The sequence below is a fragment of the Schistocerca piceifrons genome, chromosome 8 (assembly GCF_021461385.2).
Source record: "Schistocerca piceifrons isolate TAMUIC-IGC-003096 chromosome 8, iqSchPice1.1, whole genome shotgun sequence".
In the NCBI taxonomy this organism is placed as follows: Eukaryota; Metazoa; Arthropoda; class Insecta; order Orthoptera; family Acrididae; genus Schistocerca; species Schistocerca piceifrons.
Window position 1 is genome coordinate 232,684,557 of NC_060145.1, and position 13,858 is coordinate 232,698,414.

The window sequence follows — 13,858 nt, forward strand, 5'->3', positions numbered from 1 at the left end:
AACTCATACACCTGTCAGTATGGCTTTGGGTCTGTGGCTGTCTGAACAAATTACTGCACTCATACTATTAGCTGCTGATATAGAAAGAGATAGATTCTTGATGTCAGAATCAGTAACACTTTATTCAAATGCACAGTGAGTTGTTTAGTGATAGATGTTTGATATAGATGCTTTACATGGAAGTAGAATCGACCCAAAAACTCAGATGTGCAATAGTCAAAAGCAACTCCATAACCAGTTAACAATAGAATGCTAAAACTACTCTAAGAGTAAGCACACAAGTGTCATACAATACAACACCTCTGATGCCTGGTGTGGAATCACTTTGATAGTATTACAAAATCATGCATGAAAACCACATGATTTGCATTCCACTGTAGTGTCACTTCTGTCTACTATATCAGTCACCTCTGGGAAAGTGGAACAGTGTATGTCCAGAGGGCTTCTTCACATTGATGGCTGTTGGAACCGATGGTCATGAAGCAGTTGAGACTGTATCAGGATTGTGCTGTGCTGTCCTCATTGAAACTTCTTGAAAGAGGTACGGAGGTTTCATGCAGTCCAGTGAGACAGTAGTGGTTTTGCCATTAATGACAATGTTGAGCATATGATTTCCTTGTTGCACCACTTTATGTGGTCCTGAATAAGGTGGTTTCAATGGGGGTCAGAGCTTGGCATTAAATATATCTCAGGGCTACTGGCAGTGATCAGTGCCAGCATTCTGTTGCGGCCACATGTAGTAAGCTTTGCTTCACGCAGTGGAGAATGGCAAAATAGAGGCAGCCAGCGTTCACAGCATTGCAAAGTATGTGTGGCACAGATAGCCCTGCTGACAGTTGCAGTTGCATTGTCAGAGAATCTACACAGCAGCAGCCAGACAGAAGGATCCGCAGGGCTGGGCAGCGACGATGAGGGAGAAACTGTAAAGAAAGCTCAATAAATAATTGTAAAACTCCATGCGGTCTAAGCCTTTGGCACAGCCACTGTGTCTGCTGTTAATGAGTACTGCAGAAGTTGTAACAAGTGGTCATCTGACATAACAATTCTATCACCCCAGTGCTGGTTGGGTGACATCTCATCATTCTATGATGCACAGTGCCACAAAATTTAGTCAGCTGTATGAACAGGTCGGACTCAAACAGGTGCCCATGATTTTCCATGACATGTGAAGGACAACCAAAACATGGCACCCAAGTAAAAACAAAGACAGAAACTAAGATCTCTGCTGAGATGTTGTTTACTGGTGCAGCTTCCAGCCAGCAGGTGAAACAATCCATCATTGTTAATAAATAGTGGTGGCTCTTTGATGGAGGTAAGAGGACAAAAGTACCAATATGAACATTTGCAAATCAAACTGGTGTATCCAGGAAGATGCCCACTGGCACCTGCATGTCTGTTGACTTTGCTGCATTGATATTTAATATATGTCCATGCCCAGTCTCATCATTCTTTCTTGACTACAGGCCATGCAAAACAATTGTAGACTAGTTATGTCATCACAGAAAAACCCAAATGGTACAGGTTTTGTATATTATCAGAAGCACACCTCCCAAATTCCATGGGTAAAAAGGATGAGGTTTGCCACTAGAGACATTGCAGTGAAACTTGGCATCAGCACTGGGTATCACTACTATCTGAAATTCAAGCAATGATTCAGAGTCTTCAAAAAGGTCAGGCAACTCCTGGTCTGATTGTTGCACTGCCAAGGGTTCAGTGAAATCTGTCAAATGAGTGGTGCTGTCAACATGGGAGAGGCAGCCAGCCACTATATTGTCTGTTCCAGAAATGTGTTTTGTGACTTTACTGTACAGATAAATGTAGACCAATTGGTTATGCTGCTGAGGTGAATAGTTCATATTATTTTGTCACAAGCCATATTAGAGGCTTATGATTGGTAAAGATGGTAAATTCTCTAGCCTCCAGTTGAGATCAGAAATATTTAATGGCTTCATAGAATGCTAAATGCTCTCTGTCATAGGCACTCCATTTATGTAGCAACACGGAGAGTTTGTGACAAGAATGCTAGCCGCTGCCAAGCTCCATCATGAAGTTGTTGCAGTGCTGCACCTGTTGCTGTCTGACTCATGTAAACTACTAACGCCAATGGTGCACTTGATTCTGGGTGTGCGTGTAATGTCATGTGTGCTAAACTCTGCTTGACTACTTTGAAAGCTGAAATCATTTCATCTGGTCATGAAACTTCTGAGTTTCTCTTGCTCTTTGGACTGGTGAGTGCCACTGTTAATGATGGTTGCAACTCTGCTGCATGTGGTAGATGTTGGTGATATAAAGTGAGGACACTGGGGAAATGACACAGGTCTTTGCAGATCTTTGTCTGTGTCATCTACAGGATAGCTTCAACTTTCACCAGCAAGGGTAACAAACCTGACAACATAATCCTTTGACCCAAAAAATTAACTTGTTGCTGACAGAAGACTCACTTTTGTGCTATTTAAAATGATCCCATACCATTCCTATCTTCTGAGCCCTCAGTAAGATGCTCCTGATACTGCTCCAGAGAGATAGAAGACATAAGATTTTCATAAAGATAAGCAAAGTGAAAGTTTAGCCCTTTTAGCATGGAGCTGATGTACCTTTGCCTTTCATAGACCAACAGTCGTGAACTGACATTAAAAAAATGCCAAAACGAGTGATAGTGGCTGTCTTTTGTATATCTGATTCTGCCACTGGAATCTGCATACATGCCTTTGCACAGTCTAAAACAATGAATATAGTCATGCCACATAATTATGTTCCCAAAGTGATGGTACACAATTATGACTGGGCACAGTTCTGGCGCTTAGGGCCCAATAATCACCACAAGGGCACCATGCAAAATTCTTTTTTGGTACCAAGTGTAATGGAGACAACCAGGTGCTACTCAATGGCTGCATCATGTCTTCACAAACCATGCTGTCAAATTTCACTACTGCTGTGGCAAGTCAATCTGGTGCCAAGTAGCTAGGTTGGCATGAGATGTGGCCCTTCTGTAGTCCGTGTGTGATGCACTGTGTTGTTGCTCTTGGAGGTTTTGTAAGACCTGGGTATTTCTTCAGTAAGTCGGAATACTCACTACTGCTATCTTGCATGGGTTTAGTCATGTGTACAGCCACATCATGACAAAAACCTTCAATTGTCAACCCAGTGACACTCTCAAAAAGTCACATACTTGCCATGTTGGGGAGCAGTTGATAATGTGCCAAAAAATCTGTGCCTATTTTAGATTCTGACTGCATGGAACTGTAAAATCCCCCATAGAGTCACACTGTAGTCTGAAGACTGGGCTGATTCGCACCATACCATACATTAATATAGTTGAATTGTTGGTGGCTGTCAAACAGAAGGGGGTGTAGGGCCACTTGCTGTGCAACTTTGTACAATAATTAAGAACCAGTATGTATGAGCGGCAATTGGGTGACATGGATGCCCTGAATCTGGTTAAGTGTAACAAGAATCGCAAGCAAAGATCATACAGTTATTTAAATACATACAAGAAAATTACTGAAGTTATACCACATGAAACAGTTGTCTTATTCTAAAATCTGTCCCATTACCATCAGAAAGATTCACAGTTTATTAAAAACTTACTTCCAGTATCAGTCGGCTTAATTTCACCTATCACCATAACTCTGCTTTTATCTCCAGATTTAAGGGCATCTCTCAAGTGAATGATGGGTTCATTTACAACATCATAATTTATTTTCACCAATTTGGCAGCTTCATCTGCAATTGCATGTGACTCAGCCACAATCACCCCTACTGGCTGTCCATTGTACTTTACATTTCCAGAGCAAAATATCTAGGAAGATAGTAGAAATGTTTCATTAATGTGATGTGGAGAAACTTGCTTGGTTTCTAACAGCAAAGGTTGTACTCTGTATTTTAATGGTTTTTTCATTGATCTTACCTCCTCATCAGTAAAGCTGGTCAAAGATTTTGGGTAAAAGTTGTTGTTTCCTGGAATATCTTTTGCATCATAATATGCTACCACTCCAGGCACAGCCTAGAACATTTGCAGGGAGTTCGTATAAACAATATGGACTGAAGGCATTAGTGGTTGCTTTTATGTGTGTTAAGAGTAAAGTAAGAAAAAGGAAAAAAAATGGTTAAGATTTAATGTTGTGTTCACAAAGACATCAAATAAGAGAGGGTGCACAATATCACATAAGACAAGGATGGGGAAAGATATTGCTCACGTCCATTCTTGTCTTTCCTCAATAAATTTTGGGAAGCTAAAAATAAAAGAAAACCTATATCTGGATGTCTGGAGAGGGATTTTAACATCACTATATCAAAAGCAAGTGCAGTGTCTTTACTATTGTGTCACAAGCTAACTTCTGTGACAGTTCTGTATAAGACACAATGCACAGATTTTGAGATAATGTGGATGCCCATTTAAAATATGAGTCACAGTGACATATCATATATGTAGTCCACCTGCTGAGCTGAGTGGTAATGAACTTGCCTCCCATGCAGCAGGTACGGGTTCGATTTCCGGCCGGGATGGAGATTTTCTCTGCTCATGGACAGCATTGTTGTCCTTGTCATCATTTCATCCTCTTCACTGGCACAAGTTGCCCAATGTGGCATTGACTGAAATAAGACTTGCACTTGGTGGCCAAACTTCACCGGATGAGGCCGCCCAGCCAACAATGCCAAACAATCGTTTCATTTTTCATCGTATAAGTAGAAATTGTGCACTTTGTCACTCATGAATTTTCATCATGTTTAATGACCTTTACTTATTGTGCATCCATGATAACACAGGGTTAGTAGAAAATCATCATTATCAGCATCCATTTGTGTACTTTTTAAAAATTAAGAATAGTCTATGGTTTTTAGTCATATTTATAACAATTTAACTGCAAATTGAAAAAAAAAACAACAATGAATGTTGAAATATCTTACATTACTTCCCTGAAAAAAACTTCTCTAGCTTGCCTAGTAAACAGACTTGCAAATACTGAGTTCAAACTCTCAACTTGTTACACTCAGTACATAAACAAGTTAGGGTACAAACTGCACCAAACATGGCTCAACCCCCATACACAGAAAATAATGACAGCTATCACAAAATTGTTGGGAGTGTTTATGTACAAATGCTCTTTATTTCATAAAGGAGGTTGATGCTGCCCCAGGAAGCCAAAAGCTGGTTCATAACAAAATATAAAATAAATACTGTGTGTTCCACTTTTAACAAAAGCCCTTCCTATTCTGGAAGATGTTTTGACCCGAACAAGTACTATAAAAGAGCCTGGAAGATTCCAGACATCAAGAAAACAGACAGAATTCCTTTTTTTCATTGACAATGAAAATGATTAATGGAAAACTATAATATTAAAATGTTCTCCTATTGAATGCACTAAAATCTCTCTTGACATAAGACATAACATTTTTGTGAAATTAATACCGCAGTACTTTTATGCAGTATACAGCATCAACACTTACCAAAGCATCACTGGGATCTGTGTCTCTTATGTGACCATTTGCGATAGATGTAACAACAAAGGCACAATATAGTTCACCTGGCATGGTTGGCAAATCATTTACATACATTGCTTCTCCTGTAATGATAAAAAATAACTTTAAGGGGCATACATGTCTTTGTTAATTCGTTTTGTAATCTTACTAAGAGCTGAGACGCATACATATCAATTACTCAAAAGTTTTTGAATGTTTTTACTATCAGATAAGTTATTTATTGTTCCTGAATGTAAATAGATGAATTGATTTTCAGTGTAAATATCAAACTCCCATCTTCCTTTCATGTTTTTATTTGTGCTTGTTGTTTAGTTGTTTCCGATTTTTTGTCCACTACAGTGTGATGCATTACCACAGAAGTGTGATGCATTACCAGAGATTATACTAATATCATCATCAATTACCTATAAAGTACAGGTTTCTGAGTTGAACACTGCAGACTCCCACACCATTTATAGTATAACATTACTAATTAAGCAATGGAAAGTTCGAGTTAGAATATCAACAATATTATGAAAGAGATACAAGAGTTATTCAGAAAGTAACTTCATGTCAGCCATGAAATGGAGCCACTGTGAAAATCAGAAATGGTTTATTTACAACAGTTAGCTACAATTTGCAGCTACTTACAAGGTCTGTTCAAAAACTCTGGAAATTTGTCCATGACCTTTTTTGTAGCATACCTTTAAATTATTGTGCATGGTCTCCTTTAAAATACTCTCCTTGACAACTGATGCACCACTCCAAATGCCATTCCCACTTCCAGAAGCAGTCTTAGTATGCAGAATGAGATTTTTCACTCTGCAACAGAGTGTGTGCTGGCTGATATGAAACTTCCTGGCAGATTATTACTGTGTGCTGGACCAAGACTCAAACTTGGGACCTTTGCCTCTACCAAGAGCACTTGCCCATGAAAGGAAATGATGCCAAGTCCAAGTCTCAGTCTAACATAAAGTTTTAATCTGCCAGAAAGTCTTATATCAGCATACACTCTGCAGCAAAGAGAAAATCTCATTTGGTAACATCCCCCAGGCTGTGGCTAAGCCATGTCTCCGTAGTATTCTTTGTTCTAGGAGTGCTAGTTCTGCAAGTTTCACAGAAGAGCTTCTTTGAAGTTTGGAAGGTAGGAGACAAGGTACTGGCAGAATTGAAGCTGTGAGGATGGGTTGTGAGTTGTGCTTGAGTAGCTCAGTTGGTAGAGCACTTGCCTGCAAAAGGCAAAGGTCCCGAGTTCGAGTCTCAGACCGGCACATAATCTTAATCTGCCAGGAAATTTCATATCAATGCACACTCTGCTGCAAAGTGAAAATCTCATTCTGGAAACATCCTCCAAGGCTGTGGCTAAGCCATGTGTCTGCAATATCATTTCTTCCAGGAGTGCTAGTTCTGCAAGTTTTGCAGAAGAGCTTCTGTGAAGTTTGGAAGGTAGGAGACAAGGTACTGGCAGAATTGAAGCTGTGAGGACAGCTCATGAGTTGTGCTTGAGTAGCTCAGTTGGTAGAGCACTTGCCCACAAAAGGCACTTGCCCGAAAAAGTATTGGTCTGGCACACAGTTTTAATCTGCCAGGAAGTTTCAGTCTTAGTACACATCTTGCTGGATCATATATAGCAGTGTTTACAAATTTTCTTTTATCTCATCTATCATTGCAAATCTTCATCCTTTTAATGGGCTTTTCAACTTTGGAAATAAAAACACATCTGCAGAGGCCAGGTCAGTAGAGTGTGGAGGATGAGGCAGTGCAGTGATTTCATTTTTTGTGCAATAGTCATACATGAACAGGGGTGAACATGTTGGTGTCTTATTGTGATGCAAGATCCATGAATTGTCTGCCACATTTCAGGCCATTTTCTTCTTACATTTTCTTGGTAGTACCATCGAATAACAGTTTATCTCTGTGGCATGAATTCACAATGAACTAATCCTTCAAAATCAAAGAAAACTATCAGGATGGCTTTGACATTTTGCCTGACCTGAAGAACTTTTTCCAATCTTGGAGAACCTTTCCTGCTCCACTGAGAAGATTGGACCTTAGTCTCAACATCATAATCACAGACCCATGTTTTATCACCAGTTATGATCCTCTGAAGGACTATCTCATTCTTATTTGCATGATCCAAAAGTTCTTCACAGATTGTCTCTGATCTTGACTCATGAGCTGTGGGATGAACTTATTATTCTGTGCTGCAAACTTCTGCGTCTTCCTTCTTTATTTGTTGTGGTGAGGGAACCCACACTTACAAATAAAGTTTAAACTGATGTGAATTGACAGATGAGGATATTAACATTGTTCCAAAAGAAATTATTTATGTATATCAGTTAAAAGAAATTGTGAACATTTTTGCACAAGTTTAGGGACGTGCAAATGAGGTTCAAAATAGCATGTAATTACAAAATTTGCAACAAAAATCCAAGGGAACCAAACAAAAACAATTAAATGAAGTTAAGTGCAGCATGAGTGAAATGAATAACAATATTCAGTCTGTGTAAGAGAAATTAAATAAGATACTAGCAGAAATGGGAAGAAAGCTAAGATTTGAAATAGGGAGAAATTAACAGGGATGTGCTAGATTACATGCTGAGGTATGGGAGGAATTTGTTGAACTGGATGAAAAATGCAGGGCTGAAAATTCCAAATTGGAACAAAGTCTGAAAGGGGAATTGGAAAGGAAGTCATGTTGGGATAATCAAGAATGTTAGTGAAGTACAAATTAAAGTGAATAAATTAAAAGCTGAAGTCAGTACTACGATAGCAAAGAGGATTGAAAACTTAAAAAAGAGTCAATAGTTGCTTTGCTGGAACAGGGAAATGTGGGCAGTATCATAAATATGCTTCCATAAACAAAGTTCAGAATTGGGATAATAAAGGAAAGCAACAAACTGTCAATTGTGTTTCATGTTGTACATTGAAATTTGTGGGTGGAATGAGTGATGTATGAAAGGTTAGATGTATTAAAGAGGTAGTGGAAGGAGAAGATTTCTCATGGGATAACCAAAATCAGTACAATTTTGTTACCCATAAAGATTCTGAGAGGTAATTTTTAAGTAAATGTTGGGGAGAGGTAAAACAATCCAGAATTCAGAATAATATTTTACATCAGAAATGCTTACAGACCAGATTAGAGAAATACAAAAGATTTTTTGTGAGGGAAATTAGGAAGCTGGCACATCTGGAGAAGCTAATGAAGTCATTAACTGTCATTTCTACCTTACAGAAGAGATTGATTGAAAATATACTGTGGGATTTCATAAGTACTCCAGGAGATAATGTAGATTTATTCACTGATTATGTAGTGAATATGGATAGTGCTTACTATTTAGAACCAGAAAAAAATACAAAACAGCAGAAACCATTACAGGGATGGGAGATGGAATTACTAGAAAGTCAACATAAATTTTCACAGAAATTTCAGGAATGATGGTAGGAGAAATTGGGGGCCATATAATAGAATGTATTGCAAAAGGCCACAGTATGAACATGTTGGAGGAACATCTGGGGGAATTTCATTTTCCTGGTTACCATAGACAGGGATAAATGCAGTCAGTAGAGAAATTGTAAATGTAGCAGCAGTTCTGAGCAATGAGAAGGGAAATGGCTGCCACAGATATTAAATTAGAGTGTAAAAAAATTATCCTGGCATAAATAAAATAAATATGAAATCATAGGCAATTAATGAGGAACTTTTTAGTGAACTTAATATAGATGATGGTAGAATTTTTCAGTCTAATATCAATACAGCAGGGCATGCAAGTGTTAGTGATGTAAATATGGGGATAAAGTGTGTTTAATTAAAAATGTAATGTTGTTGATGGAACTAATAATAAGACAAATGATTCATAAAGAGGTAGAATTCAGTGTTACAACCATGGAAGACACTATAGATAACTTGCAAACATTGAGTAGGACCTGACTGAGGAAGATACTTTGAGAAAAATAAGGTAGTAAAACTACAACGCAAAATTAAAATAAATATACAAGGTTTGAGAATGAAGTACTTCTGGATTCACTGAGTGAGATTAGTAGAATCTCTGACATGTGTTATGAACATCTGAAATCCATTATACAAATTACAGAATTGCCAGTTATTGTAATAGAGATTAGAGGTGCAACAGATAGGTGAAATAAACCTGTAATGACACAGGTATTTCCGTGTCACCACACAGAGTTTTGTCACAACAGTATGGTTGTACCTGATCTACATATGAATTATATTGCTGGAATGGTTGGATGAGTAATTAGGAGCTGTACTACTCTGTAAAAGACAACCAGTAAATAGAGGGAAGAGAGTTTAATTTGATGCTGGAATACAACGAGTCATTAACTGGAAAAATGATGGTAGCATCACTGGAGTGGATAGAAAGGTAAGAGAAAATAGTGAACGGTGGAGGAAAAACTATAGAGATCTGAAGAAGACAATCTCAGAAATTAATCTCAAAACTGAGACTATGGAAGGGATAAGGGAGAGATAAAGGGAGGAGCTGTATGATCTCCTGCGTGAACATAATGGTGTATTTTTTTAAGTGCCAGGAAGGGTGAAAACTTTGAATGTGCTATAATTGTCAAGCCACATGAATCATTTATGCAGAGACCATGCCCTATAGCTATTGCACTAAGGAAGGCAGTTGAAACTGTACTGGAAAGAGTGTTGTAACTAGGTTAATACAGAGACACAATAGTGAACACAAAAATCTAGAAGTTGTTGTTAGGAAGAAGGAAACATCAGTGAGGGTAGTGTTAAATGCTACACAGTTGAATACCATAATCTCTAGGGAAACTTATCATCTAGAAAATATTGATAATCAGTTTCACAATGCTGAAAAGTGCCAAGTGTTGGTCTGACGTCTGGTGTCTGGCAAAACCACTGGCAAAGAACAGCAGGTAATATACTGCTTTCATGCAAAAAGGTATTTGTTGCCAATTTAAAGAAGTTCCATTTGATCTAAAAGTCTCTATGGTAATTTTTATACAGGATTTAGATTATGTTTTAGGTAGGGATGTTATAAGGACATTAGCAGTCTATGTTAATGACATTTGATGGGCTCTATTGACTGGGAAGGTGAGTACCATTAATGAGATAAGTGTTATGTACAGTTAGAAAGGATGGCATGAAATTAGAACTAAGCAAGTATGAGTTTGCAAGGAGGTGGACTGAATTCTTGGGAAATGTTATAACACCCACTGGAAAGGTCCCAAAGGAAGAGAGGACAGAAGTTAAAGCTAAATGGCTTGACCCTTATAACAAGAAACAATAAGAGTCCCTCTCAGGAAAGTCTAATATCTACTAAAATTTATCAGAATAAGTCTAAATACACCAAAATAACCAAGTCACAGCAAAAACATGCAATTTGGTTGTGGACACAGGAGAGCACCAAAAATTTTTAGGAAATAAAGGACAACTTGAGTGACAGAAAATTACTATACCACTCAGATCCATCCTTGCCTTGCTGTTGGTTTACTGACAGCAGAGATTGTGGTTTGGATGTGGCATTGTCACAGAAAAAATGGTAGGTGGAACTGAAGGACTGGGGAGTATAGTTTTTGCATCAAGAACACACTCCAAATATGAGTAGAGCTACTGGATAACTTGATCAGAGGTCTTAGTTACTGTGTAGGCATTCAACAAATTCAGAAATTATCTACTGGGTCAGAAGTGGTTGCCTTCACTGACCATAAAGCACTGAGGTATTTCTATGAATGTAAATTTTTGAACACCAAGATAATGAGGTGGTCCATGTTCTGCCAGTAATTTATCTACAGCATCGAATATAAAAGGGAAACCGAGAACGTCAAAGGTGATATACCTTCTCAAGATTGCCAGTAGGAGACAGGGATGTTTCACAAGAGGACAAGGAGGAATATAAATAATCTGGAATGTTGGATCATGTAGGGGACATGAGAAGATCACAGGACTCAGATCCCAAGCTCAAACAGATAAAGGGGAGAAGTAGAGGAGAAAAACTTGGATAAGCAGCACAAAATAAATAATGGAATTTTGTTGAGAGGTGCAAACTACAGCTGCGATGTGTGTAAGTTATGTTCCCTGAGAATTATGCCAATGATTTAATTCAGCATGTCCACTAGAGCTATAGATACTATGGGCCACAAAAATTCACTGAAATAATAAGGGAAGAGTCTCTGAGTTAATAAGGAAAATGGCTGTGTTCAGTAAAGTGGTCAGACAGTACTAAAACAAATTGAGATCAGTGATGTTTTTCAGAGATTTAAGGTCAATCAAGCACACAGTCAATGATACATGCACTGTATAATACCTAAGAATGCCAGATATATGCTAGCTACTGCTCTTCTTGTCCCACTGCCATCTTTGAGAACTGGGTAGGCTCTACAGGATGTACTGTAGCAATAACCATAGATCTTGGATGCAATATCTAATACATTTTGAAACTGCAGTGAACTATTTGAGACATAGTTCAATTGGGTCTTCGCCATGGGATATGGAGTGTGGCACAAGGGCATTGACTATAATTTCAGAAACTGTTGTTTTCCCCCACAGAAAAAGGTGATGAGAGAAGAGCTGGAATCATTGGTAAGTGAGAACATGAAAAAAAAACCATGAAAGGAAGGTGGAGGTGGCAGAAATAAAATCTGGGGACCTTCATTTGTAAGAACAAAGGAGAAGTCAGACAAACACAAAAAAGATACAAAAAAATTTCCTATTTATATTTCATTTTTATATTTTTACTGATTTAACAATTGATATCATATCAACTCTGTAACAAAACATCAAGTCAGTACCTTCATAAATATTCACCTTATTTTGGTATGCTGATCAGTGTTTGTTGTTATTAAAATTACCTAAAATAACTTACATTTGAGCAATGGGAACTCCAGATTGGAATTTCAGTGATATAAAAGAAAAAAATAGATCGCTAGCCACCATAAAATAAATATGTTGAATTCCAGGCAGCCACAACAAAAAGACACATACCTATTAGTTTCCAGCCAAAGACTTCATCAAAACAGGAGACACATCTTAATGCACACAAGCAAATACACACCAAGCACATGTGACCGCCATCTCTGGCAGCTCAGACTGGAATCCCAGCATGCATGAGGTGTGCTTGCTTCTGTGAATGAATATGTGTGTGTTTCCTTTACTGACAAAGGCTTTGGCCAAAAGCTAATGCGTAAGGGTCTTTTCATTGTGTCTGTCTACAACTCAGTATGGTATCTTTTGTAGAGTATCAATCTGTCTTTTCCTTATATTGTCGATAATTTACATTTGTGAATTGCAGCCATTAATTTGAAACTATGTTAATAATAGAAAGTGGGAGTTACCTAGATAGTAATTTGACCAACATAACTTTCTGGAAGCTTCCAGAACAATTCACAATTAATATATGCTATCTGTCACTTTTACTCTGAGACTAGTTCTGCAACTGAGAGAGTGAACAAGATGTGTGGATCTTTGATTTGTGTGGTTAGAAAGACAATGGACCACTTGCTATCTTTTTTGTGCATTCTGAGTTTATGTTTTCCTTGTGAGTTTGGGGAATGTTGTGATTGTGGGATGAATATAGTTAAATGGTAATAAAACATCAGATTTTGCAAACAAGTAGTTATGCTTCAAGCTTGTCTTTTAGGAATCCCAGGACCTATTGAAATACCATACATTTCTATTGCACAGTTATGAAGACCACAAGACACTGAAGCCATCTGCAAGTTAGGTAAATAATTATATGGTTATAATAGAGGGAAACATTCCATGTAGGAAAAATATATCTAAAAACAAAGAAGATGTGACTTACCAAATGAAAGTGCTGGCAGGTCGACAGACACACAAACAAACACAAACATACACACAAAAAATTCAAGCTTTCGCAACAAACTGTTGCCTCATCAGGAAAGAGGGAAGGAGAGGGAAAGACGAAAGGATGTGGGTTTTAAGGGAGAGGGTAAGGAGTCATTCCAATCCCGGGAGCGGAAAGACTTACCTTAGGGGGAAAAAAGGACAGGTATACACTCGCACACACACACATATCCATCCACACATATACAGACACAAGCAGACATATTTAAAGAGAAAGAGTTTGAGCAGAGATGTCAGTCAAGGCAGAAGAGCAGAGGCAAAGATGTTGTTGAATGACAGGTGAGGTATAAGTGGCGGCAACTTGAAATTAGCGGAGATTGAGGCGTGGTGGATAACGGGAAGAGAGGATATATTGAAGAGCAAGTTCCCATCTCCGGAGTTCGGATTGGTTGGTGTTAGTGGGAAGTATCCAGATAACCCGGACGGTGTAACACTGTGCCAAGATGTGCTGGCCATGCACCAAGACATGTTTAGCCACAGGGTGATCCTCATTACCAACAAACACTATCTGCCTGTGTCCATTCATGCGAATGGACAGTTTGTTGCTGG

At 38.3% G+C, this 13,858-nt stretch overlaps 1 protein-coding gene across 1 annotated transcript in view; it reads right to left on the bottom strand.

The window, feature by feature from the left end:
- Positions 1 to 13,858, bottom strand: part of LOC124712230 (xanthine dehydrogenase/oxidase-like) — a gene marked incomplete at its 5' end in the record, with an annotated part of 311,678 nt that overhangs the window by 110,220 nt on the left and 187,600 nt on the right. Inside the window, 3 exon segments of the mRNA XM_047242525.1 lie at positions 3,611 to 3,799; positions 3,908 to 4,003; positions 5,449 to 5,564. Of these exon segments, the coding sequence (XP_047098481.1) occupies positions 3,611 to 3,799; positions 3,908 to 4,003; positions 5,449 to 5,564 (401 nt within the window).